This window comes from Sciurus carolinensis, chromosome 2 (assembly GCF_902686445.1).
Source record: "Sciurus carolinensis chromosome 2, mSciCar1.2, whole genome shotgun sequence".
NCBI lineage: Eukaryota > Metazoa > Chordata > Mammalia > Rodentia > Sciuridae > Sciurus > Sciurus carolinensis.
This window is the reverse complement of record NC_062214.1, coordinates 43,156,628-43,184,295: the sequence shown is the minus strand read 5'-3', so window position 1 is coordinate 43,184,295 and position 27,668 is coordinate 43,156,628. Positions and strand designations below refer to the sequence as shown.

Genomic DNA, 27,668 nt, shown 5'->3' with positions numbered 1-27,668 from the left:
GATAAGACTTTAAGGGTTTGAGGGAAGAGTGAAGTTTGTGTGAAATTGAAATGAAAGCAGAGGACTGGGGATATGGCTCAGTGGTGGAGCACTTGCCTAGCATGTGCAAGGCCCTGGGTTGAATCCCCAGCACTGTAAAAATAAATTTAAAAAATTTTTTAAAATAATGAAAGCAGAGTTTTGATAGGCTCAAAGCAAAGCTAGACTGTGTGTGAACTGAAGCATCAGGTGTGAACTGAAGTTGTGTTACCTTGTAGACTATAAAGATTTATGTTCATAGTTCAGAGACCCTGGTATGCAGCTCAGCACAAGGATTAGAAACTGAGACTGCTTTTCTTCGTGACTTAGATTCTTCTGGCAAGAGTATTTTGTTCTTACTGGTACAATTTCAAAATGAAGAATTTCTGATAATCTATGATTTTAGAGGACAATTTTTCTCAGCAAGTGAGCAGTAGATCACTTCAAGAGGAAGCTATTGTGACATTTCTCAGCTGCAAAATGTCCTTGGGAGAAGTAATGTAACCTTCTAGTCTTGCAAATGAATTGATCTGTCTGCTTTCCCAGTTCAATGTGGAATGTTATAGAATGTAACAGGGAAGATTATTTTCTCAATCTGGGCTTATTTTTCCTTTCTCAGTTCTAATTCACAGAGTTGGGGAGGGTAGCTCTTTATACAATTGTTACTTCTAGGGAAAGAATATGATGACAGTGGTCCCTTATTTAAAACATTTTCAATGACACAGACATTTTCATGATTTTACATAATTACAGATGCTCACAGAACAATGTTTTTAATATAATTGTAGACCTCAAGATAGATGAAAGAATTGACCCTAAAACTCTGAGAGATCTTCGCTTCTCAGAGAGTCCATTGGAAATCCCAGCCTACCATGAAGGATCAAGTTCTAGACCACCCACTCACCAGTCCCAGGTAACTTTTAAGGAAAATCTGTAGGATGTGAAAATACCTCCCATATTCTTAATGCTTTCCATGAACTATTTTAAGGCAGCTTTTCCCAGACTTTTGACCATGTGCCAGGGTTGGCGGTACTGTGTTGCCCAAGAAAAGTCTCTATATATTCATTGGGCTGACATCTCATTGGGGTTGTGGGCAAACAGATAATAATCAAGTAATTAATCACACGAAAATGTTAAACAGTAGTAAAAGTTATGAACTAGATAAGCAGGATAATGAGACAGTTTAGTGATTCTCAAAGTGGGGTCCCCAGACCTGCAGTATCAACATCACATGGGAGCTTATTTGAAATGAACATTCTCAGGCCCTGCCACAGACCTACTGAATCAGACTCTGGGCCTGAGCACAATAATCTGCATTTTAATTAACCCTCCTTCTGATATGCACTCAAGTTTGAGAACCCTTGAGATTGAGAAGGTCTATGAAGGAAGAGCAAGTGTTGTTTTAAATTGGAAGAGGGCTTCCTTGAAGAGGTGATATTTAAATTGAACTTTCAAGATGAACTTTCAGAAGCCAGCACTGTAAGGATCTTGGGGGAAAGATTCAACAACAGTCAAAATGAGGACAGCAAAGTGAGGGATCTCAAGGACGCTGGTGTGGATGAAGGTTGATGAGCAAGGTAGGAGATGAGGTGGGAGTTGGGCTGGGAGCAGAGTGCCTAGATCTGTGGTTCTCAGATATGGCTGCACATCAGATTCACCGAAAGTGCTTTCAAACCAATTCTGGGACCTTAACTTAAAAATTTGGGTTGTTTGATGTTTGGGCATGGTTTGTTTTTTAAAATATATCCCCAAGTGATTCAAACATGCAAACATAGTTGAGAATCACAAATGCTAGTTTCATTGTAAAGAACTGGGATTTTATTCTAATTGTAAGGGGAATATATATGGAGCATAAGACATAATCCCATTTATATTTTAAAGTTCCTTTTGTGCCAGAGATTAGACTATAGAAGAATAAGATGGGAACATCATTTCTGAGGTGTTTACTTCCTGGTAAGAGATGAGGGTGTCTTGGTCAAAGGTTGTAGACGTAGTGAGGACAGGAGTTCATGGGCATCCAAACAGGTTTGGCTGAGGGGCTAAATAGATGGGATGAGAGAAAGGGAAGAACCAAGAATGACTCACAGGGTTTTGGCCTGAGCATCTAGAGATGATGCTCAAGTGTTCAAGGGCTCATTGGATATTCAAGTGAAGGTGTTGAGTAGCTTATTGTATGTGTAAGTTCAAACTCAGTCAAGAAGTCAGGAATGAAGATGCATATTTGGAAATTTCATATGTAGATGGCATGTAAAACTTGTTTGGGAGATCCAAGGTGGCAGACCAGAGGAAAGCTGTATTCCTTGTCACTCCATGACTCAGGATTCAAGCAGAAGAAATACTGTTTCTCTGCAAGGGAGCCATTGCTGCCTATCCTGCTGTTTACCCCCCATTTGTCCAAGGCAATCCCACGCCATCTGCCAGCATATCACCTGCCTTTTGAATGCAGATCACTCTCTGACTGCTGCCTATTATTCAACATTTGCCTGTTTGCCTGCCTCTTGCATGTCCGCCTCTTGCCTGCCCATTGCCTGCCTTTCACCTACCCATTGCCTGGTGCCCAGGATCCACCCACTGATCACCTGTCATTAGCCTGCAGACCACCAGGAGACTGTCAGCGGAATACCCATTGCCTGCTGCCTGCTGTTGCCTGGAAGTCCATTGTCACAGTACCCATAGGTTTGGTTATACATGGTCACTGCCAACTTGGGACACCAGCCAGGGCCTGCAGGTCTGCTGCTGCCACCACCACCATCTAGGGGCACTACTAACTATCTGGGGATACCGGCCAGGACCTGAAGATAAATTGGGGTACCTGCAGGTCTGGTTGCACCTGAGGTCTTTCTGCTCAGTGTGCTAGTGGCTACTATCTGACTGCTCTTTGAAGGGTTGCTCCTTTATTTTGAGTACATTCCTGGTGGTCTCTGCAAGTCGAAAGGGCATTGAGATCTTGAGACTGCAGCAAGGCTGGACTTGGGGAAGCGTAAGTCCAGGTCCATCAGATTGCAGCTGGGTTGGCATGAGCCAGTCTGGGTCTGGCAAGCCTATGGAAAGCTGGAGACTAGGGGCAGTTTCCTGTGGGGGAGCACAAGTTGGAGAAACTGGAGAAAACTGGGCTCTCTCCAGCTCAATGAGTCCTGAAGTGTGCAGAGACAGAAGGAGCTGGCAGCAACAGGTGGGAAGACTGACGAGGGTGTGAGGCATCTTGATATCAGCTTGCCCGTTACCCAACCTGCTGGCATCCACCAGACTGGAGATAACATCAAACTTTAGAAAACCCCACCAATTGGCAGAGAAGGAAAGCTAAGAAAATTCTGCCAACAGAAGTAATCATTCAATTTTCCATTGAGAATTTCCTCTTTTTTTTTTTAATTTGTATATATGTTTTCGCTCAGCTATATGTCTCCCTGGATTCTCTTTCTCACTTCTCTCATACTACCCAACCTCTATTAATTCCTCCCTCGCTCTTACTATAATTTTTTACCTCTATCTTCTGTCCTCCCTCATCACATCTTATACTATTTCTATTCCCTCATTGTCCATCATTTGAAACAGTAAACCCTTTTAGCAAACTTACTCTATATATTGTAGATAATAATTGAACACATCATTTCTGTTTTTTTGTGACAAAAACTATAGACACCCTAATAGGAGCCATTTGGTTTAAGGTGCTATATTGTTTGCATTGGGTGCTATTAATATTGGTCTTCCCCTAAAGGTGAGGTACTAGAAGGCTTCAGGGACACTGTAAGACTACAGGGTAGAAACTACTGCATCAGATTCATATCACTAGATGAGAAAACAACTAATAACATGAAAAAACAAGAGAACAAAGCGCCTCAAAGAAAGCAAGATGTTCCAACAGTAGAATCCATAGACAACACAGTAGAAGAAATGTCAGAGAAGGAGTTTAGAAAATACATAGATTGATCTTCAAAATAAAAGGATGGTATTGGAGAGAAAATTCAGGAAGTAAAAAATGACTTCAATAAAGAGACAGATATTATAAAAAGGAATCAAGCAGAAATCCTTAAAATGAAGGAAATAATAAGCCAAATTAAAAATTCAATGGAAAGTATCACTAACAGATTAGACCACTTGGAAGAAAAGAACCTCAGATGATGAAGACAAAATATATACTCTTGAAAATAAAGTTGACTGCACAGAGAAGATGGTAAGAAACCATGACCAGAACTTCCAAAAAATATGGGATAACATGAAAAGACCAAATTTAAGATTTATCAGAATAGACGAAGGCATGGAGATGTAAACCAAAGGAACACACAATCTTTTCAATGACATAATATCAGAAAACTTCACAAATCTAAAGAATGAAATGGAAATGGAAATGGAAAATCAACTACAAGAGACTTACAAGACCCCAAATGTACAAAATTACAGCAGACCCACACGAAGTCACATTATAATGAGAATGACTAAAATACAGAATAAAGATAGAATCCTAAAGACTGCGAGAGAAAAAAAAATCAAATTACATATGGGGGAAACCAATTTAGATCTCAGCTTATTTCTTAACCCAGACCCCCAAGACCAGGAGGTCCTGGAACAACATATATCAAGCTCTGAAAGAAAATGGATGCCAACCAAGAATTTTATATCTAACAAAATTAAGCTTCAGATTTGAAAATGAAATAAAAACTTTCCATGATAAACAAAGGTTAAAAGAATTAACAACCAGAAAGCCTGTACTACAGAACATTCTCAGCAAAATATTCCACTAGGAGGAAATGAAAAAAAAAAAAAGCAAAACCAGGAAAACCAGCAAAGGGAGGAACTACACTAAAGGAAAGTTTAATCAAAGGAGAAACTAAGTCAAGTTAAAAAACAAAAATAAGTCAAAAAGATTGGGAATACAAATCATACCTCAATAATCATGCTGAATGTTAATGACCTAAACTCATCAATCAAAAGACATAGACTGGTAGATTGGATAAAAAAAAAAAAAAAAGACCTAACGATATGCAGTCTTTAAGAGACTCACCTCCTAAAAAAAAAAAAAACATCCACAGAGTGAAGATGAAAGGTTGGGAAAAAACATATCACTCACATGGACTGTGTAAACAAGCAGGAATTCAGACCAAAGTTAGTCAGAAGGAATAAGGAAGGACATTTCATACTGCTTAAGGGAATCATACACCAACAAGACATAACAGTTGTAAATATATGTGTCCCAAACAATGGAGCATCTATGTACACCAAACAAACCCTTCTCAATTTCAAGAATCAAATAGACCACAAGACAATAATACTGGGTGGCTTTAATGCACCTCTCTCACCACTGAATAGATCTTCCAAACAAAAGCTAAACAAAGAAATTATAGAATTCAATAATACAATCAATGATTTAGATCTAACAGACATAGAGTATTTCATTCACCATTGAGTGAATACACGTTCTGCCCAGCAGCACATGGACCCATCTCTAAAACAGACCATATCTTATGCCACAAAGCAACTCCTAGTAAATACAAAAAAATGGAGATAATACCCTGCATTCAATCAGATCATAATGAGCTGAAATTAGAAATCAACAATAAAGTAAAAAACAGAAGCTAGTCTAACACATGGAGACTAAATAATACACTATTGAATGATGAACGGATAGCAGAAGAAATCAAGGATGAAATGAAAAAATACTTAGAGGTAAATGAGAATACCGATAGAACATACCAAAATCTCTGGGACACTATGAAGGCAGTACTAAAAGGAAAGTTCATTGCATTGAGCTCATTTATTAAAAGAATAAAAAGTCAAAAAATAAATGAACTAATATTATACCTCAAAGCCCTAGAAAAAGAAGAACAAATCAACACCAAAAGCAGGAAAAGACAGGAAATAATTAAAATCAGAGCTGAAATCAGTGACATTGAGACAAAAGAAACAATTGAAAAAATCAACAAAACAAAAAGTTGGTTCTTTGAAAAAATAAATTAAATTGATAAACCCCTAGCCACACTAACAAAGAGAGAGAAAACTCAAATTACTAAAATTCATGATGAAAAAGGAAATATCATGATGGATACTACTGAAATACAGAAGATAATTAGAAACTATTTTGAAATTTATACTCAAATAAAATAGAAAAACTTGAAGACATCGACAAATTTCTGGAGACATATGATCTACCAAACTGATGCAGGAGGACATATACAATTTAAACAGATCAATTTCTTTTTTTTTTTTTTTTTTTTATTGTGAACAAATGGGATACATGTTCTTTCTCTGTTTGTACATAGAGTAAAGGCATACCATTTGTGTAATCATACGTTTACATAGGGTGATGTTGGTTGATTCATTCTGTTATTTTTTCCCCCTTCCCCCCACCCCTCCCATCCCTCTTTTCCCTCTATACAGTCCTTCCTTCCCCCATTCTTGCCCCCCTCCCTAACCCTCACTCTAACCCTAAAACTAACCCCTCCCACACCCCATTATGTATCATCATCCACTTATCAGCGAGATCATTCTTCCTTTGGTTTTTTGAGATTGGCTTATCTCACTTAGCATGATATTCTCCAATTTCGTCCATAAACAGATCAATTTCAAACAAAGAAATAGAAGACGCCATCAAAAGCCTACCAACTAATGAAAGCCCAGGAAGTTCTTCAAGACCTTCAAAGAAGAATTAACACCAATATTCCTCAAATTATTCCATGAAACAGAAAAGGAGGGAACTCTTCCAAACTCATTCTATGAGGCTAGTATCACCCTGATACCAAAACCAGACAAGACACATCAAGGAATAAACCAACATCCCTGATGAACACAGACACAAAAATTCTCAATAAAATTCTGGCAAATCATATACAAAAGCATATTTTAAAAGATAGCACCCCACAATCAAGTGGGCTTCATCTCAGGGACGCAAGCTTGGTTCAACATATGGAAATCAATAAACATAATACATAAATAACATCAATAGACTTAAAAGAATCATATGATCATCTCAATAGATGCAGAAAAAGCATTTGACAAAATACAGCACCTCGTCATGTTCAAAATGCTAGAAAAACTAGGGATAGTAGGAACATACCTCAACATTGTAAAAGCTATCTATGCTAAGCCCAAGACCAACATCATTCTGAATGGAGAAAAATTGAAAACTTTCCCCCTAAAAACTCAAACAAGACAGGGATGTCCTCTTTTGCCACTTGTATTCAACATCGTCCTTGAAACACTAGCCAGAGCAATCAGACAGACAAAAGAAATTAAAGGGATACAAATAGGAAAAGAAGAACTCAAACTACCACTATTTGCTGAGGACACGAGTCTATATTTAGAAAATCTAAAAAATTCCATCAGAAAACTTCTAGAATGAATTCAACAAAGTAGCAGGATATAAAATCAATACCCATAAATCAAATGCATTCTTAAATATAAGCGATGAATCCACTGCAAGAGAAATTAGGAAAACTACCCTATTCACAAATAGCTTCAACAAAAATAAAATACTTGGGAATCAATCTAACAAAAGTGGTGAAAGACATCTGCAGTGAAAACTACAGAAACTAAAGAAAGAAATTGTAGAAGACCTTAGAAGATGGAAAGATCTCCCATGCTCTTTGGTAGGCAGAATAAATATTGTCAAAATGGCTATACAAAAGTGTTATATAGATTCAATGCAATTCCTATTAAAATCCCAATGAATAGAAAAAGCAATCGTGAAATTTATTTGGAAAAATAAGAGACCTAGAATAGCCAAAGCAATCCTTAGCAAGAAGAGTGTAGCAGGAGGCATCACACTACCAGACTTTCAACTATACTATGCAACAACAGTAACAAAAACAGCATGGTATTGGCACCAAAATAGACATGTAGACCAATGGTACAAAATAGAAGACAGAGACAAACCCACATACATACATTTATCTCATACTAGACAAAAGCACCATACACTGAAGAAAAGATAGCCATTTTAACAAACGTTGCTGGGAAAACTGGAAATCTATATGTAACAAAATGAAGTTAAACTTCTATCTCTCACCCTGCACAAAAATCAACTCCAATTGGATCAAAGATTTATGTCCTAGAACAGAGACCCTGTGCCTAATAGAAGAAAAAGTAGGCCTAAATCTTCATCATGTTGGCTTAGGACCTGACTTCTTTAACAAGACTCCTAAAGCTCAAATAAAATTAAGAATCTATAAATTGGATGGACTCAAACTAAAAAGTTTATTTTCATCAAAGGAAAAAATCAATGTGAAGAGAGAATCTACAGAATGGGACAAAATCTTTACCATACGTACCTCAGAAAGAGCTCTAATCTTCAGGATGTATAAAGAACTCAAAAAACTTAACACCAACAAAACAAATAACCCAATCAATAAATGGGCTGAGGACCTGAACAGGCCCTTCTCAGAAGAAATAAATCAATCAACAAACATATGAAAAAATGTTCATCATCTCTAGCAATTATAAAAATGCAAATCAATACTGCCATAGGATTTTATCTCACTCCAATTAGAATGGCAGTTATCAAGAATACAAGCAACAATAAATGTGGGGAAAAAGGTACACTCCTACATTGTTGGTTGGACTGCAGATTGGTGCAACCACTATAGAAAGCAGTATGGAGATTCCTCACAAACTTGGAATGGAACCACCATTTGACCCAGCTGTCCCACTCCTCAGTTTATACCCAAAGGATTAAAGTCAGCATACTACAGTGACACAGAAACATCAATGTTTATAGCAGCTCAATTCACAATAGCTAAACTATGGAACCAACTTATATGCCCTTCCACAGATGATTGGTACGTATACCCAGTGGAATATTACTCAACCTTAAAGAAGAATGAAATTGGGGCTGGGGTCGTGGCTTAGTGGTAGAGCACTTGCCTGGCATTTGTGAAGCACTGGGTTTGATTGTCAGCACCACATAAAAATGAATAAATAAAATAAAGGTATTGTGTCTATTTACAACTAAAAATTTTTAAAAAAAATAAGAATGAAATTATGGCATTTGCAGGTAAATAGATAGAACTAGAGAATATCATGCTAAGTGAGATAAGCCAATCCCAAAAAACCAAAGGCCAAATGTTTTCTCTGATAAGTGGATGCTGATCCATAGTGTGTATGGAGGGGAGAGAATGAAAGAATTTTGGATTATGCAGAGGGGAGTGAGGGGAGGAGTGGTGGGAGGTGGGGATGGGAAGGACAATAGAATGAGACAGACATTGTTGCCCTATATACATGTATTATTACATTACTGTGTGACTCAGCACCATGTACAGCCAGAGGAATGAGAAGTTATGCTCCATTGGTGTACAATGTGTCAAAATGCATTCTAGTGTATAACCAATTAGAACAAATAAAAAATGTAATTGAGCTAATAACATAAAAAAACAGAAAATATGAAACATCTAAAAAAAAAAAGCTTGAATCCAAATGAGGTCTCTTGCCAAGGGTGTACAGAAGATGAAGAGAAGGTGGCACAAGGCAAAATCCTGAACTTAGATGCTTATGTGGGGAAGGAGAATTTTGAGAAGTGGGAAGAAAGCCAGAAGAATGTGGTGCCATGGAAGCCGGGAGAAGGAAGAATTCAGGGACAAGGCAGGGGTCATCTATGTCATGCGTTGCTGAGGCTTCAGCCTACAAAAGCAAAGAGCACTGCTCATTGAACGAGGCAAGATGGAAGTAGTTTAAGATCTTAATAAAAGCCATATCAATGCATTGTTACTACTGTAACACAAGAAACATGCACTTATACTAATTGCCTACAATTATTATAGTATTTTGATTTTTCAGTGTTTATAAGATTCATTTTGGACTTTTTTGGCATCTAAGGTTAAGCCAGGAGCCCTTACTGTCTTTCTTCTATTTGAGCCCCAAGAAGAATATACCAGGAGCTACATTTCTATCTAACCACAACTGTTTCTGGTGTACCTATGATTCCAAGGCTGCTCATACTTACCATTAAGTATAAAGGAGGCAAAAAATCTGGTTCCCAAACCTGATTGCATAACAGAACCACCCAGAGGAAACTTACCTATGTGTATAAATTTCCAACTACCCCTTCCTGAAAACCTCCTGGAGAGTCTTAGTTCATAAACCTGGGATGAAGTCCACATTTGACTTTGATGTTTAGTCTAGTCTGAATCACTGGCCAAGAAAGCCAATTGTCTTAATCCTGAGGTCAAGCAATTATCTTCATTTCTAGTCTCTAATGCTGAGGTGTAACTCGACCTGATTTGCTGGGTTCTTCCAGCTGCCCACTCACCATATATTTTTGGAGAACCACAAAGTCCAGGCTAGAGACCAACGATCTGGTAGTCTGTTTGCAAACACCACTAAACAAAAAGGCAACCATCTCTACAATGGAAAATTGCCCTACTCAATCTTCTGGAAAGAATGATTACCTGGTTACCAGATGAACCAGTAGGGATTCTCAACTCCTATGGACAGTGCACAGCAGTGTGGCACAAATAATAATGATTTTGAGATAAAAAGTATCATTTTGAAGAATGAATGATGTAAGTCAAACACAGTAACTACTTTTACAAAACAGTCTCACATGGGTGATAATTATTTGTGTCTGGAAATAGTTATTTCCTTTGTGCATGAATATTTGGATTACCTTGCTGACTTAGTTGTTTTAAGAGTTGTTTTCAAGGGAAAGATAGAGTGAAATGATATATAAGGATTCCAGAATCTTAAAGAACTAGGAACATAGAGACAAAGACAAAATTTGGGGAATTTGACTAACATTCAGAAAGCCAGGAGGCCGGAAAAGAACCACAAAATTTTTTCTTCCACTGTTGTTCTTCATATTGTTAAGAGATTCTTCTCGCTGGGTGCAGTGGTACACACCTGTAATCCCAGCAGCTCGGGAGGCTGATGCAGGAGGATCCTGAGTTCAAAGCCAGCCTCAGCAACTAAGCAAGATCCTAAACAACTCAGTGAGACTCCGTTTATAAATAAAATACAAAACTGGGTTGGGGATGTGACTCAGTGGTTAAGCACCCCTGGGATTAATACCCAGTACCAAAAGAAAAGAAAAGAAAAGAAAAATTCTTCTCAACATTCCAGCTCAATCCCATTTGAAGCTGCTTCATCAACTATCAGAATCAGTGAAACTATTGAGTGTTACAATGTGTCAGCAACTGCTCAGGAGACCATGCTTAACCTCTGAGTTTAGTATCTGACCTAGGGTGCTTTCAGAGTCAGGCAGCAGGGTAGAAGATATATGACAGATGACACTGGCTTTAGTGTGAGGGCACAAGGGATGTGAGTTCTGTGATGATGCCTAATACCCCAGACAGCTAAAGGAGTCACTCTACTCAACGCCAGACTACTACTGACAAGAGGGACTACAGATTCAGTGTTGCCACATCATATGGATTTGCACAAGAAGCCAGACACTTGGATCATCTTGTGTAATCACCTTATTTAAAATTTTGACAATTAATTCAGGTTCTGAAACACCGTGGGAACCAATATAAATGGTTCATGGACCAAATGAAACTCAGTGGCATACCACATTTGGCCAATTAGACCACCACTTTGTGACTTCTGGTATAGGCTGTGTTAGATATAACTTGAAAGCAATAAAAAGAAAAAAAAAAAAAACCCTCTGGCTGCCCCCCGTTGACTGCAGAATGAAGTCTGAAATTTGAACCCTGGCATTGTGGTGGACCAGGAATTTACAGGGGACAGGTAGGCCTAGAGTTCACTACCCATGTTGTTAACATGAACTCAAGCAAGTGACTCAACCTTTCTTTGCCTCATTTTCATCTCATAAATGGAGATTATATATGCTCAGATGGGCACAGTGTCCTTTCTCTGGAATTTGTGTCAAAATGCATGACCAAATCCAATCACAAGGAAACATCAGATAAAACCAAATCAAAGGATATTCTATGAATTAACAGGGATGTGACACCTAAGTGTGGTACTAGGAATCCTACACCAGGAAAAAAAAAATACAACTGTAAAAGACATAATTGGCACAACCGATGAAGTCTAAATCAAGGTCGGTGAATTAGATAGTAGTATTGTACCACCATTAACTTTTCCAACTTTGATACCCTGTGGTGTAAGAAAGAGGACAGCCTTGTTTTAGGAAGAGCATACTCAGCTATTTAGGGGCAAAGGAACATCACTACTGCAGCTTATTCTCATATAATTCAGAGATAGAGAAAGGAAAATGGAAAAAAATACTAATGTAAAAATTCATCAAGCTGGCTGGACTGGAGTACTATCCTTGTGGCTTTTCTGTAAGTTCAAAATGATTTCAAAATAAGATGTTAGAAGAATACAATGAAATGGGGATAATGTAACCCTCAGAGGGTTATTGTGAATTTCAAGGAGATAAAGGCTGCGACATGCTAGGCATGTTTTATTATTATCAGACACTCGCTATGGTTAGCTTCTTCATTTTGTGTGCCTTCTCTAGTGATGGAGAAGGGCATGCCATGCCCTGCACTTCTGTGGTGCCTCTGCCAGTGGGTTTCCTCTACTGGGAATTCCCTTTGCCTTTCTGTCCACTTGTCAAACTTTTCTTTACTCTCTCAGGTCCATTTAGTTTTTACTGCCTCTGAGAAGCCCTTCTCACCTGGAGCAAGTGAATGTGATTATTCCCTCATCTAGGTTCCCGTGGAGTTCAACCCAAATGTTTCTGTGGTGACCCTATCGTGTTTCAGTTACTTTGTAAATGCACACATTTGACTTCTTGAGGGCAGGGACTATGAATCTGTGTAAGATACTGGCGTGCCCGGCACACAGTGGATGCTCAAATATAAAAATTTCAAATGAGTTAAATATTTCTGGATAACACCAGATGGTTGCTGCATCTGTTCTTATATTTCCTAGAAATATAATCCTTGAGAAAAATGAATACAAGATTCAGCTATACCACACCTTGGTATTTATACTAAAGAATTAAGGTCATCATACTACAGTGATATATGCATATCTGTGTTTATAGCAGCACAAGCCACGGTAGCCAAACTATGGAACCAGCCTAGATATCCATCAGTGAATGAATGGATAAAGAAAATGTGGTATATATACACAATGCAGCCATAAAGAGAAGTGAAATTATGTCATTTGCAGGAAAATGGATAGAAATAGAGACCATAATGTTAAAGAAAATAAATCAAACTCAGAAGGTCAAGGGACATATGTTTTCTTTCATATGTGGAAGCTAGAGAGGAAAAACAAAAAGAAAGTGAGGGACAGATTTCATGAAAATCAAAGGAAAATCAAAGGGAGAGGAAAGGGACCAGGAGGTGGGAGGTGGGAAGGGAGGGAGGAAGTGCTGGGGATTGATATTGGCCAAATTATATTGTTATATTATGTGCATGTATGAATATATAACAACAGATCCCATCATTATGTACAGCTATTGTGCACCAATAAAAGTGCTGGGAAAAATGAATACAAACAGGTTTTTCAATTCTAGAATCAGATCTGTCTATAGTAAATTCAGATATCTTTTGTTGTAAACTTTCATGTTTAATGAAATACGCATGTCTGATTATGAATAGAACTTTGAATAATTTTTAAAATGTTAGATACTGGAGTGATAATTACTTAGGACCTTTCCCATCATGGTTTAAAAAAAAATAAATGCTCCAGCATTCCTTATGCAACAAATGTCAAAATAAAATTTTCCATTAATTTTACTATTCCATGGCTTTTATCAAGTTATATTGACCACATACCTTTATATATCTGTATTCTTAATTTTAGTCCCCTGGTTTTGCACACATAACTGGCCAGAAAAGTCTGACAAGCACAGAGATCATGAGGATTCAAAGAGAAACAGACTTCCTCAAGTATGTATCATATTCTCTATTCTGTCTTAAAGTCTAGCATAATAATACATTGTGGTCAATGTGTTTTCCTACCCATAACTTTATCTATCTATCTATCTATCTATCTATCTATCTATTTATTTATTTATTATCATACTGGGGATTAAAACTAGGGGTGCTTTATCACTAAGCTAGTACTTTTTAAAAATTTTAAATTTTGAGACAGGGTCTCACTAAGTTGCAGAGGCTGGCCTTGAACTTGCAGTACTCCTGCCTCAACCTCCCAAGTCACTGGGATTACAGATGTGTGTCTCCACTCCTGACCTGGCCATAGCTTTTTAAATTAAATTTAATAGCTTTTTAAAAGATATGATTGGCATAAGACAAACTGCATATATTTAAAGAGTTCAATTGATACATATGTATGTATATATATACATATTTATATCCTGCATATATGAAACTATCACAGTAAACAAGAAAATGAACAAATTCATCACCTTCCAAAGTTTCTGACATTGTACCTTCTCATTCTTCCTCATTCCCAGGTAACTATTGACCTGCTTCTTGTCACTATAGTTCAGTTTGCTTTTGATTATATATACATGTGGAGTAATTTAGTATTTACTCTTTTTTTCTTTTTCTCTTTTTTTGAGGGGGGGGTCAGGCTTCTTTGACCAGCATAATTATTTTGAGATTCATTCATGTTTTTGCTTGTATCAAACATCTGTGCTTTTTATTGCTGAGGTGTTGTGTTTATCATTGAGTTTCCATGGTACAGATATGCCACAGTTTGTTTATTCATTCATTTATTATATTTCTAGGTTGATATGAACATTTTACATATAAAGTTGATATGAACATTTTATAGAAGTCATTGCATACATATATGCTTTCATTTCCCTTTGGGTAAATATGTGGAAGGGGGAGTTGTTTACATGATAGGTATGTATTTTAATTTTTAAGAAACTATTCAGGGCTGGGGAGATAGCTCAGCTGGTAGAGTACTTGCCTTGCAAGCACAAGGCCCTTAGTTCGATCCCAAGTACCACAAAAAAAAAAAAAAAAGAAACTATTCAATTGTTTTCTGAAGTAACTGTACCATTTTTACATTCTTACCAGCAGTGTTTGAGAATTCCAATTTCACCACATTCTTTTTTTTTTTTTTTTTTTTTTTTTTTTTTTTTGGTACTGGGGATGGATTGAACCCAAGGGTGCTTAACTACTCAGCCACATATCCAGCCCTTTTTATTATTTTGAGACAGGGTCTTGCTAAGTTGCTTAAGGCCTAAGTTGCTGAGGTTCCCTTTGAATTTAGAATCCTCCTGTCTCAGCCTCCTAAGTCGCTGGGATTACAGGGAATCCTCCTGCCTCAGCCTCCTAAGTCGCTGGGATTACAGGGATGTGCCACTATACCCAGCCAATTTCATCACATTCTTACCAACACTTTTATTTTTATTTTTTTGATCATTCTAGTGAGATTGTAGTAGTATCTCATTGTGGTTTTAACTTTCATTTTGCTAGTAACTACTGGTATTGTGTATCTTTTGATGTGCTTGTTTGCCATCCATAAATCTTCTTTGGTAAATTATCTGATCCAACTTTTGCCCTTAAAAAATGGGTTATGTATCTTTTTATTATAGAATTATACATGTTCCCCTTTGTCAGATATATGTTTTGCAAATATTTTCTCCCAGTCTGACTTTTTATTTTGATGGAGTTCAATTTATCTGTTTTTCTTTTATACTTCATTCTTAGCCTATTATATTTAAGAGATCTTTTCTAAACCATGCATTAAGATTTTCTCCTATATTATTTTCTGGAAGTTTTATAGTGTTAGCTCTTATACCTAGTTCTATAATATATTTTAGTTGATTTTGCATATGGTTGAGATTCATATTTTTGTATATGAATATTCAATTATTGAAGCTCATTTTCTTGAAAAAATTATCTTTCTTTGGTGATTAGTTTTGAAATATTTGAAAATCAATTGATGATAATTGTGTGAGTCTAGTTCTGAACTCTTTTCTGTTCCACTGATGTTTCTTTTTTTGTGTTTTGAGGCAAGGCACCAAGGATTGAACCCAGGATTGCTCTACCACTGGACTATGTCCCCCACCCCTTTTTATTTTTTATTTTGAGACAGTGTCTTGCTAAGTTGCCCAGGCTGGCCTTAAACCACAGGTTCCCATGGTACGGTCACTTTGTAATAAAATCACCTGGAGAAGAATTTTCTTCCTGGGATTTGTCCCATAGCTGCTAAGAGTGGTCTGCTTGTGTTTTGTTTCATTTTTAAAACTGTTTTAACACTTTTAGATTTTCACCAGTCTTCTTAAAGTGGACCCCTCCTCACATGGCCAGTCAGGAACCTGTTTTGTTTCAGGTGTGCCCACTGTTTGGCTCCCCGCCCGTCTGATCCTTTTGCTCGCTTCTGTCAAGAGTGTGGTGCTCCTGTCCCACCCATATTTGGCTATCGTCTTCCACCCCCAGAAGGAGCTCAGGTGAGCAGCAAAATTCTTAAAAACATCTTTTGCTGGTTTATGTGATCTTTATTTGCAGCAGTAAGACAGTGCCTGTACACATGAATCACAAACATAAAAACTTGTTGAAAGAATGACTGGCAGATTAATCTGTTACTATCTAGATTCCCACTTAAGAATGGAAAAACCTATTTGCAGTGACATTTCTTTTCAGTGCCTTGCAAAAGTACAGGCTCAGACAGAGATTGAAATCTTATTGTTTTAATGAGGCATGCATGGATAAATAAATGTTTCCTGTCTAATTGCTATTTCTGCTTATAGCCTGGGTACAACAAGGAAATATATTCTTTAAACAATGGAGAAAAGTACTAATTACTTTATAGCTCCATATCTACATGTCCATAAGATGCACTATTCTGTCCAAAGAAGTCACAGATTGATTAGTATATTTAAATTTAAAGACTTTGGCTGATTAAGTATAGATAATAATTACTATTATCTTACCACTAGTTTTGTAGTTAGAAGAGATGCTTAACCTGCTAACAATCAAAAACTTCACCAAAATGTTCATCTTTTAAGTACTTAATTTTTTTTTTAAACTGGGGCTTAGTGAATGAATAGAGAGATTTGTGATGTTGAGTGAGAAATGACATCTTTAGAAAGAAAATTCTAAAATTATTAAATTTAAATTATTAAAATTAAAAGGTACTAATGAACTCAGAGTCTAGAGTTTTAGAATTGAGTATGCCCTCAACAAGGACTCAGGTACTAAATGGATATCTTTTCAAAATCTTCCTCCAATTTATTGTTCAAGATTGTTGTAAAAGTTAACTTAATGTATTTTGAACTCCTTGAGAACTCCTTGAAGAATATAATACAAAAAATAAAACATGAACAGATTCTATTAGTTTGAATTTTGTTTTTATCAGTTAGTACAATGTCAAAAGTATTTCCTTTTGCCTAGAGAAAGATTTTCAGAACTTTGTCTTTGCAGGGAGAAAATGTTATTAGGTATTATAATATTTTAAATGAACTGTAAAACATCTATGTTGCTCCCCAAATCATACTTATATAATAAATGATAACAGGCTACACTGTATAAATAGCTTTGTAATTTAAGTCAATAGTCATTTATTGAGTATTTACTGTGTCCTGCCCTCCACTGGTCTTCTTGAACTCACAGGAGTAGGATCCTGCTTCTAGATAAAGCCAAACTGTGCCCAGGTGCAAGGCCACTCCTCATTGCCCTGCCTGCACTGCCCTCCTTTAGGCATTTCTCCTTTGCCAGCTGACTGGATGTTAATTTTTGTTAGAAAAGGGACTCTGCAAGAGAATGGGCTTCTCTTCCTGCTTCTGGTATGCTTTCCTTTCTCTTTTGCTTTTATGGTGCTCAACTAAGTGGCAGGACACCCAGCTGTGCTGAATTCTGTGGATTTTGATGGTATCCCATGGACAATTCCTTAGTGAGTCCCACTGGCTCCCCAACCAGCTTCCCAGATAGTCTCTCATGCGCCCCAGTGAACAGCTCCCCAGCAAGTTTCGGCAGCATCCCAATATGTTTTCCAATATGTTCTGCCGGCTCTCCAGAGAAAGGAGGGCTCCTAATGAGTTTCATTAGACACCAGTGGGTAGCTTTTTCTTGCCAACTCTGGCATCATCTCAGGAGACTTCTCGGACATCCACTGGAATAGCCACACCCCATTCAGTGAAATCTGATTTCACCGTTGGAAGTGGGGCAGAGTACCTCTTCTTCATTTGATCCTCCTTGGGTTCTCTGCGTCAGCCTTACAGGTAGTGGCTCCTCCCTATGTTTGGTATTCCTATATCATGTGGAGTCTGCTCTGCCCATTAGTAGTTAATCCCCTGTTGCCTGTTAACACTTATTTATGTTAATCTTTCCCTGCTCAAATTACGGTGTGGTTTCTGTCTTCTTCCTGGATTATGACTGTTACAGAATTGGTGCTGGGTCCCAGGGAATAAAACTGTGAAGAAGGAATTTTGGAAGTGGTTTGGTCTTGTCTTTTGCTTGAAAGCAGGACTGAGCTCATTGTCAATGGGAAATAAAAATGAAATTTGGGGTAATTTATAGCATAAATTAATATCACAATTAATCAAGCTATCACTGGTGACTGATTATAATGAAATTCTAATTGAAGTAGGTATTCTGAATGGCCATGTAACTGCAGTAACTTTTTTTGGGGTGGAGGGCACAGGTTTATTGGGGATTGAACTCAGAGGCTCTTTACCACAAAGCTATATTTCTAGTCCTTTCTATGTTTTATTTTGAGACAGAGCTTCACCAAGTTTCTGAAGTTGGCCTCAAACTTGTGATCCCTTTGCCTTAGCCTCCTGAATAGTTGGGATGACAGGCATATACCACTGTGCCTGGCAGTAGCTGCTGTACTTGACTGCTGTGGCAGTAACAATGGCTACTAGGATTGGGGTGGAGAACGTGTTCTCCTGAGTTCATGGGAACATTCACAGAAAGAAAATGACAAACTCAGGACCTTTAAGTCATAGTCTGAGAAACAGAGCTCCCATAACATCCCATTATTTTCTCCAAAAAAATTAAACTATTTTTTATAGCCCCAGCGTTATATTTAAACGATCAAACATTTAACATTACATGTTGGTTTCACCTTATCACTAATTTCCTATGTGACTGTTAGGGCATTAATTAAAAAAGGATGGAATCCTGAAATGTGAATATTAGGTTGGACCCAGATGAAACTGACAATCTTAAACCGTTGTCACCTTGGGTCTCCTTGCCTGTAGCTGGAGTTTGCCCGCTGGTCTGAGGGTACTAGCCTTCCTTGGCTTGAAATTTCTGTGACAACTGCACTTGGGGTAGATGCTTTGACAAGGGATGTCCATTCGCTCCAAGACTTACCACAACCACCTGCAGCATTACTAGGATTCCACTCCAGCAGGCTATAGAAGTGTGATCCAGGAGGAAATAGCTTACACACAAAAAGACAAGTAAGATTTTGCTAACATATATTGGTAGAATCTTAGAGAAAAGGTGGGAGTAGATTTTAAGTGAAGACAGAATATAACACTAGAATGGGCCAAATTCATTGATATATGCACACCTTGGATTTAATGTGCTATTAACACAACTGGAGTAACTAAATGCCTGCTTAGTTAATTTTCTCATAATTCTATAGGCTGAAAGTCCAAGATCAAGATGTCAGCATGGTTGGTTTCTCTTGAGGTCTCTCTCCTTGACTTGTACACAAGCACTTTGCCACTATGTCCTCACATGGCCTTTCCTCCATGCACACATCCCTGTTGCCTCTTCTTCAATTTATGAATTTTAGAGGGGCACAGGTAAGTCTATAAAACCCAACACCATGTGCACGAGGGAATCCAAAGACTTAAGAAAATAAAATAAAATAAAATTTTATTATATGTGCCCTGTACCCCACAATTCTCACTTGTGTTTTAAAAGAAGGTCCAGCAGACACTTCCTTCAGTACAGTCTTGAAACGTATATTAGTGAGAGGAGCACCTGCTTTCCTTTCTTTTTCTACATTTTTTATTGTTGCATTATAGTTGTACATAATGATGAGATTTGTTGTCATGTATTTGTACATGCACACAGTAGAAAAATATAATTTGGCCCATATCATTCCCCAGCACTTTTCCCTTCCTCAGCACCAGATTTTTTTTTTTAGGCCTCACTAAGTTGCTAGGGCTGTCTTTGAACGTGTGATCCTTCTACCTCAGCCTCATGAGCTGCTGGGATTATTGGCATGTACCATTGCACCCAGCAGTTCCTGCGTTCTTAAAAAGTTCTGTGACTTCTTCCTTTTGTAGACCAGATATGATCATCTCCCTGATCTTAGTGGGGCTACTTGGATTCCAGAGCAGCAGAGGTCAAGTGGCAGCAACTAATTGCCAAATACAGGACATTAGTGCTACTTCAGTAATCAGAATTTGACTGATCCTGGTCTTCCTAGGAATGAAATAGCTGAGTAGCCTACTGGTATATTGCTTGACCCACATAATTGAACAACAAACAGATCTTGTAGCCCTAAATTTACTTGAGTCACTACATTGGACCACCCCAATTTCTCACTTAGTTTACAGACGTAAGTCAGGTTCACCAATCCAGAGTCCATTGACTGAGGAGACCAGGTCGCCTTGGAAAAAGACTCTGCAACTTTGTAAGTACATATCATAAATCTTCCTTGAAGTCTTTCTGGAAAGGGACAGGTGGCTTTCTACAGAGTGACTGTACCTTGGGGGAAAGGTAATGCCCAAACCACTGGGGGATTACTAGATACTGATGAATTCAAGCTGATTCTTGGAGATCCAAAGCATTGCTGTGATCTGCCAGTAAAAGTTGAGACTTCGGATGCTTAGGATTGATGGAGCTTTACCTCAAGTCTGACTAGTAGTTTTTGTTTCATGTATTTGGGGGACTTGTTATGTTTGTGCTATAATCTGAATGTTTGTGTCACCCCAAATTCATATGTTGAAATCCTATTCCTATCCCCTAGTGTTAGGAAGTGGGGCATTTTGGAGGTAGGTTAGGTCATGATGGTGAATTCCTTACGAATGGTATTAGTGCCCTTTAAAAGAGGCCCAGGGGAGATTGTTTGCCCTTCCAACATGTGAGGACACAGCTAGAAGGTGCTTCTAAGGCAAGAGTAGCTCCCAGATCTTGGACTTCTCAGTCTCTAAACCTGTGAGGAATTCCTGTTGTTTTTAAGCTACCTAATTTATTGTTATAGCAGCTTGGATGAACTAAGACAGTTCATTTACACTTTTAAGTACTATATGTTCCTGATCTGTTGACCTTTTCATTCACAAATGTCTCTCTTTGTCTTTAGAAGTATTCCTTGTCTTAAGTCCTTTATTCTCTGATATTTATGTAGCCCCTCCAGTTTTCTTATGGTTACTGTTGGCATTGAATCTATATCTATCTATATACATACATATATGTGTGTTTGATAATGTGTTTGTATATATACATATACATGTATGTGTGTGTGTGTGTGTGTGTGTATACATATATACACATAAACATGGTTTTCTTTTTTTTTTTTTTGTACCAGGGATCGAACCCAGGAACCCTCAACCCTTTAGCCATAGCCCCAGTCCTTTTTACTTTTTTTTTTGAGACAGAGTCTTGATAAGTTGCTTAGGGACTCATTAAGTTGCAGAGGCTGGCTTTGAACCTTCAGTCCTCCTGCCTCAGTCTCTGAGTTGCTGAGATTACAGGCATGTGCCACCACACCCCGTTAGATCTTACTTTTTCATCCATTCTGACAACCTTTGCCTTTTGGATATGGTGTTTAATCTAGTCCCTTTTAAGTACACTTTGATGTGGTAGAATTTATATATGTTATTTGTTTTCTATTTATATTTTTAATTCCTCTGTTCCCCCTTATTTCTTTCTTTTGTGATAAATATTTTAATGTGCCATTTTAATTCATCTGTTAATTTTTTAAAAACTATTTTTAAAGTTATCTGGTGCTTTAGGGATTATGGATCTTACTTTATCACAGTCTATGTTAGAATATCTTAATTTCAATAAAATACAGAATTTTTTCTTCAATATATCTCCTTTTCTTCTCCCTCTCTTTATCTTTTATATTATATATTTTACTTTTACATGTTATAAAGTGAAATATACAGTGTTATAAAATTTTATGTCATTTAAAGAAGATAAGAAAATTTGTGTATGGAGTCATTTGTATTTGTCCATATATTTATTATATCTTGTTCTTTCATTTCTTCCTGTGAACTCAGGCTATCACTTATTTCATGTCACTTATTTCTCATAAGACATGTCTGCTAGAAAATTCTCTCTGTCTGTGTTTATCTGAGAATCCTTATTTTACCTTCAATTTTTAAAGGATAATTTTTCTAGGTATAGAATTCTTGTTTGGCAGTCATTTTATCTTCTAACTCTTTGAATATGTCATTCTATTACCTTCTGGCCGCCATTGTTTTTGATTTACATGATAAATAGTCTTTCTTCTTGCTGCTTTCAATTTTTTCTGTCTTTAATATTCAACAATTTGATTATAATGTGTCTAAATATGGATCTTTTGTGTTTATTATTCTTGAGTTTATTTGGTCTGTAGATTAATGTTTTTCTTCCAGTATGGGAAGTTTTTAAGCCATTATTTCTTCAACTTCTCCTTCTGCATGTTTCTTTCTCTCCCATTACATGTATGTTGTTATGCTTGATTTTTTTCCCATGGGTTTTTTATGGTCTACTGATTTTTTTTTGTTTGTTTGTTTGTTTTTTTTTGTTTTTTTTTTTTTGGGTGCTGGGGATCGAACTCAGGGCCTTGTGCTTACAAGGCAAGCACTCTACCGACTGAGCTATCTCCCCAGCCCCTGGTCTACTGATTTTTTTTAGTCTTTTTTCTCTTTGATTGAATAATTTCTATTGAACTATATGCAAGGTTACTGGTTGTTTCTTCTGTTATCTCTGATCTTCTAGGTCTTTCTATAGATGTTGTTATTCCAGTCATTTTGCTTTTCAACTTAAGATTTTGATTTAATTATTTTTATAATTTCTATCTCTACTATTGAGCTTCTGTATTCATCAGATCTCGTCATCATACTTTTCTTTAATTTTGTAAACATGATTTCCTTTAGTTTTTTGAACACTTTTTATAAAAACTGTTTTGAAATCTTTACTTGTGGCCAAAAAAACACAAAAAGCAAAAAAACACTTTGGGGAATACAGAATCCTATATGCCTTTCCACCTCAGAGGTTCTAAAAAGGGGCAGGCTGCTGTATGATCAGGGGAGGATAGGGCAGAAGGAGACTCTGTTAGGCCACCCTGGCCTCACATAGAGAACACACACCAGATTTGGGCTGAGAAAGAGGAGGGACCTGAAAATGTTTACAAACTGAGTCTCTCCTGAGGTTACGAATCATGGCCTATTCAAAGGGTATGACCTAGTGAGACAATTACCTATACTCTCATTTACACCAATTTTGACTGGTACCATTTCAAAGAAGACACTCAGACCACCTCATTCAAAATGTACAGGTGACATAGACATCTTGTCGTAAACTTTACTGAGAGGTAGGATGATTTTAATTGAAATCGAACAGGAAAACCAGGCTTGGTGGCATACACCCACGTGGCAGGAGGCTGAAGCAGGAGGCTTGCCAGTTCAAGGCCAGCCTCAGCAACTTAGTGGAGCCCTAAGCAACTAGTGAGACCCTATCTCAAAATTTTAAAAGGGCTGGGGGTGTGGCTCAGTAGTAGAGGGGCTCTGAATACAACCCCCAGTAACACAGGGGGGAAAAAAGAAACCAAGAAAAAGAAAAAAGGGGTTAGGGATATAGCTCATTGGTAGAGCACTTGCCTAGCATGCACAAGTCCCTGGGTTCAGTCCCCGGTGCCCCCGCAACAAACACACACAAACAAGGAAAAAACTCAGGATTATTAAGCCTAAAAGTATGCTTATCAGATGGGTATTTTTTTTAAAAAATCTTTGTCTGCTAAATCTAGCATCTGAAGATGCTCAGATATAATTTGTCTTAACTCTTTTTACCCTTAGTGTGGGCCACACATTCTTGTTTTTTCTTGAATAGTGAAAATTTTAGATAATATACTGTAAAAATTCTGAATTCTTTTTTCCCAGCAGGGGATTGGTTTTCTTGGATTAAATCTTTAATATCTCTCTGTGTAGCCACTGATGTCAGGATTTCTTTTCTTTTCTTCTTCTAGTTTTTATATTTAAACCTGGAGTTACCTTGGGTATGTTAGTGTTCAACTGAAGATTGATGAGAAATTATGCTCGAGTACTTCAAGCCAATAAGGCTTCCCACTCTAAGCTGATGGATCTGTGTGTGGGCTGGGTAGACCACTAAACATCAGACTGTTCTCAAGTTTGCCCAAGCCTTGACTTTATACTGAGCTCTCGTGCCTCTCCATGTGTAGTCTCCTTCAGTTAGGGATGCGTGGGTGACTTGGGCCCACTTTGGCTTTTGCAGAACATGTGCATAGTTGTGAGTCACCTAAGGATATATGGAGAATTTATCATGAATGACACCCTGGAACTTCCTGTTAAACCCTTGGCCAGTTTCCAGTCTATCAATTACCACAAACAGGACCATGATCCCAGAATAGAGGAACCACTGACTTGTCACTGAGATTGTCATCTTAAGGATGAACCAAATTAAGTGATCCCTGTCTATCAACAGCCACAAAACTTGATTTTCACAGCCTGCCTTGTTGCAGTGAAGCTACCACTAGATAGAGCTGGGGAGGAAGGGAACAGCCCCCCACTATGCCCCACCAGAGCTTCACAGACTTGTATTCTTATCTGAAATTCAACCATTTCCAGGAACTTTTCAGTTTATTGCCCACCTTTGGTTGACTGGCAGAGTGCTGAAGTGACTGTTTTTTGACAGATTTATCTGATGATGTCATTACTTTTGGGGAAGAGGAATTATCAACCTCCCACTCCATCATGCTGCAAGTTTCCTATGCATATTTTTATGTATTCCTCTTTTCTACAACAAACATGTTTTTATTCTTAATAGGAATAAAATAATATAAAAGCAGTTATTTTAAATTCCTTTACAAAAGCAAATTAAACCTTACTTTCTAAGATCTACTCATACCTTAAGTTGTTGCATCCCAAGCAAACCTGATTTTTCCTTTGTGCAGATGGGCTTGTGTGTAGAATGTGGAAGTCTGGTACCCATGAACACGTCCATCTGTGTGGTGTGTGAGGCCCCTCTTGGTCCACAGCTGCGGCCACAGGCAAGCCTCCACTTGAAGGTAATATATATGATTCTACAAAAACCCAAATGAAATACATAGAGAGTGACCTTTCAAGAAGTATGATTTTCTTCAGCTGGTGAAGTGGGCTAACCAATAATGTTAACATTTGTTGAAAAAATCCATTCAAATTTTGGGTAAGTATGCGACCCAAAAGATAATTTGTAATAGGATCTAAATATAAAGAGAGAAATTTAGGAATGTGTTCCCTGAACATTTGGAGGACAAAATGCAGCATAACTAACTTAGACAGTTTTTCCCTTGAGAAATTTAAACTTTAACATTGCACATATGTTGGCTTATAATCTTGTCCTTAAAGTGACTTCATCCTTTTGTTTGCTTTATTTAATTATGGGTCCCTATTATGAAAAAAAAAGAATACTTATAACTAGCCACATGGAAGAAAAAGTTATGTATCTTTACATAAAATTAAAAAATTAAAAAATACTTTTTTATTAAAATCTTTTTTATTTTTACAGACTGCATTTTTTTTTTCAGACTGCATTTTGATTCATTGTACACAATGGGGTACAACTTTTCATTTCTATGGTTGTACAGAATGTAGATTCACACCATTCATGAAATCATACATATACATAGGGTAATACTATCTGTTTCATTCTACTATCTTTCTGTCCCCCACCCCCTCCCACCCCATTTTCCTCTACACCATCCAAAGTTCCTACATTCTTCTCTTCCCCCCACTACCCACCTCATTTTATATTGTCATGCACTTATCAGAGAAAACATTCACCTTTGGTTTTTTGGGCTTGGCCTATTTCATTAGCATGATATTCTCTAACTTCATCTATTTATAAGCAAATGCCATAATTTTATTCTTCTTTATGGCTGAGTAATATTCCATTAGATATATATATATATATATATATATATATATATATATATATATTCCATTATATATATATATATATATCACAGTTTCTTTACCCATTCATCAATTGAAGGGCATCTTGGTTGGTTCCACAATCTAGCTATTGTGAATTGAGCTCCTATGAACATTGATGTGGCTGCATCACTGTAGTATGCTGATTTTAAGTACTTTGGGTATAAACCGAGGAGTGGAATAGCTGGGTCAAATGGTGGGTCCATTCCAAGCTTTCTGAGGAATCTCCATACTGCTTTCCAGAGTGGCTGCACCAATTTGCAACTCCACCAGCAATGTATGAGTGTGCCTTTTTCCCCCACATCCATGCCAACACTTATTATTCCTTGTGTTCTTGATAATAGCCATTCTAATTGGAGTTAGACGAAATCTTAGAGTGGTTTTAATTTGCATTTCTCTAATTACTAGGGATGATGAACACTTTTTCATATATTCATTGATCACCTGTATATCTTCTGTGAAATGTCTGCCCATTTCCTTAGCCCATTTATTGATTGGGTTCTTTGTATTTTGGGTGTAAAGTTTTTTAAGTTCTTTATACATTTCAGAGATGAGTGCTCTGTCTGAAGTGTGTGTGAAAAGATTTACTCCCACTCTGTAGGTTCTCTTCACATTATTGATTGTTTCCTGTGCTGAGAAAAATTATTTTCATTTGAATTTATTGCATTTATTGCTTCTTGCTTTTATTTCTTGCACTATTGAGGGTCTCGTTAAGGAAGTCTGGTCCTAAGCCAAAGTGATGGAAATTCAGGCCTACTTTTTCTTCTATCTGGTGAAGGGTCTCAGGTCTAATTCCTAGATCCTTGATCCATTTTGAGTTGAGTTTTGTACAGGATGAGAGATAGGGGTTTCATTTCATTTTACTGCATATGGATTTTCAGTTTTGCCAGCACCATTTGTTGAAGAGGCTATCTTTTCTCCATTGTAAGTTTTTGGCACCTTTGTCTAGTATGAGGTTACTGTACTTATGTGGGTATGTCTCTGTGTCTTCTATCCTGTACCATTGGTCTACCTGCCTATTTTGGTGCCAATACCATGCCATTTTTGTTACTATTGCCTTATAGTAGTTTAAGGTCTGGTATTGTGATACCTCCTGCATCACTCTTCCTGCCCAGGATTGCTTTGGCTATTCTGGGTCTTTTGTTCTTCCAGATGAATTTCATGATTGCTTTTTCTGTTTCTATGTGAAATGTCATAGGGATTTTAATTGGAATTGCATTAAATCTGTATAGCACCTTTGGAAGTATGGCCATTTTGATAATATTAATTCTGCCTGTCCAAGAACATGAGAGATCTTTCCATCTTCTAAAGTCTTCTTCAATTTCTTTCTTTAATGTTCTGTAGTTTCCATTGTAGAGATTTTTTACCTCTTTGGTTAGATTGATTCCCAAGTATTTTATTTTTTTTTTTTGAGGCTATTGTGAACGGAGTTGTTTTCCTCATTTCCCTTTCAGATGTTTCGTCGCTTGCATATAAAAATGCTTTAGATTTATGCGTGTTGATTTTATAGCCTGCTATTTTGCTGAATTCATTGATGAGGTCTAGAAATTTTCTGGAGGAGGTTTTTGGATCCTCTAAATAGAGAATCATGTCATCAGCAAATAGTGACAACTTGAGTTCCTCTTTTCCTATTCATATCCTTTAATTTCTTTAGTCTGTCTAATTGCTCTGGCTAGTATTTCAAGGACTATGTTGAATAGAAGTGGTGAAAGAGGACATCCCTGTC

At 37.3% G+C, this 27,668-nt stretch overlaps 1 protein-coding gene across 3 annotated transcripts in view; it reads left to right on the top strand.

The window, feature by feature from the left end:
• The window catches only part of Dzank1 (double zinc ribbon and ankyrin repeat domains 1), a 92,737-nt gene that overhangs the window by 16,330 nt on the left and 48,739 nt on the right, over positions 1 to 27,668 (top strand). For 2 of the 3 annotated variants that reach the window (XM_047542311.1, XM_047542309.1), the window contains exons 6-9: positions 807 to 931; positions 13,726 to 13,811; positions 16,174 to 16,291; positions 24,925 to 25,038. In XM_047542311.1, the coding sequence (XP_047398267.1) occupies positions 807 to 931; positions 13,726 to 13,811; positions 16,174 to 16,291; positions 24,925 to 25,038 (443 nt within the window). The remainder of the gene's footprint in view (positions 1 to 806; positions 932 to 13,725; positions 13,812 to 16,173; positions 16,292 to 24,924; positions 25,039 to 27,668) is intronic. The other variant, XM_047542312.1, reaches the window with a different exon arrangement.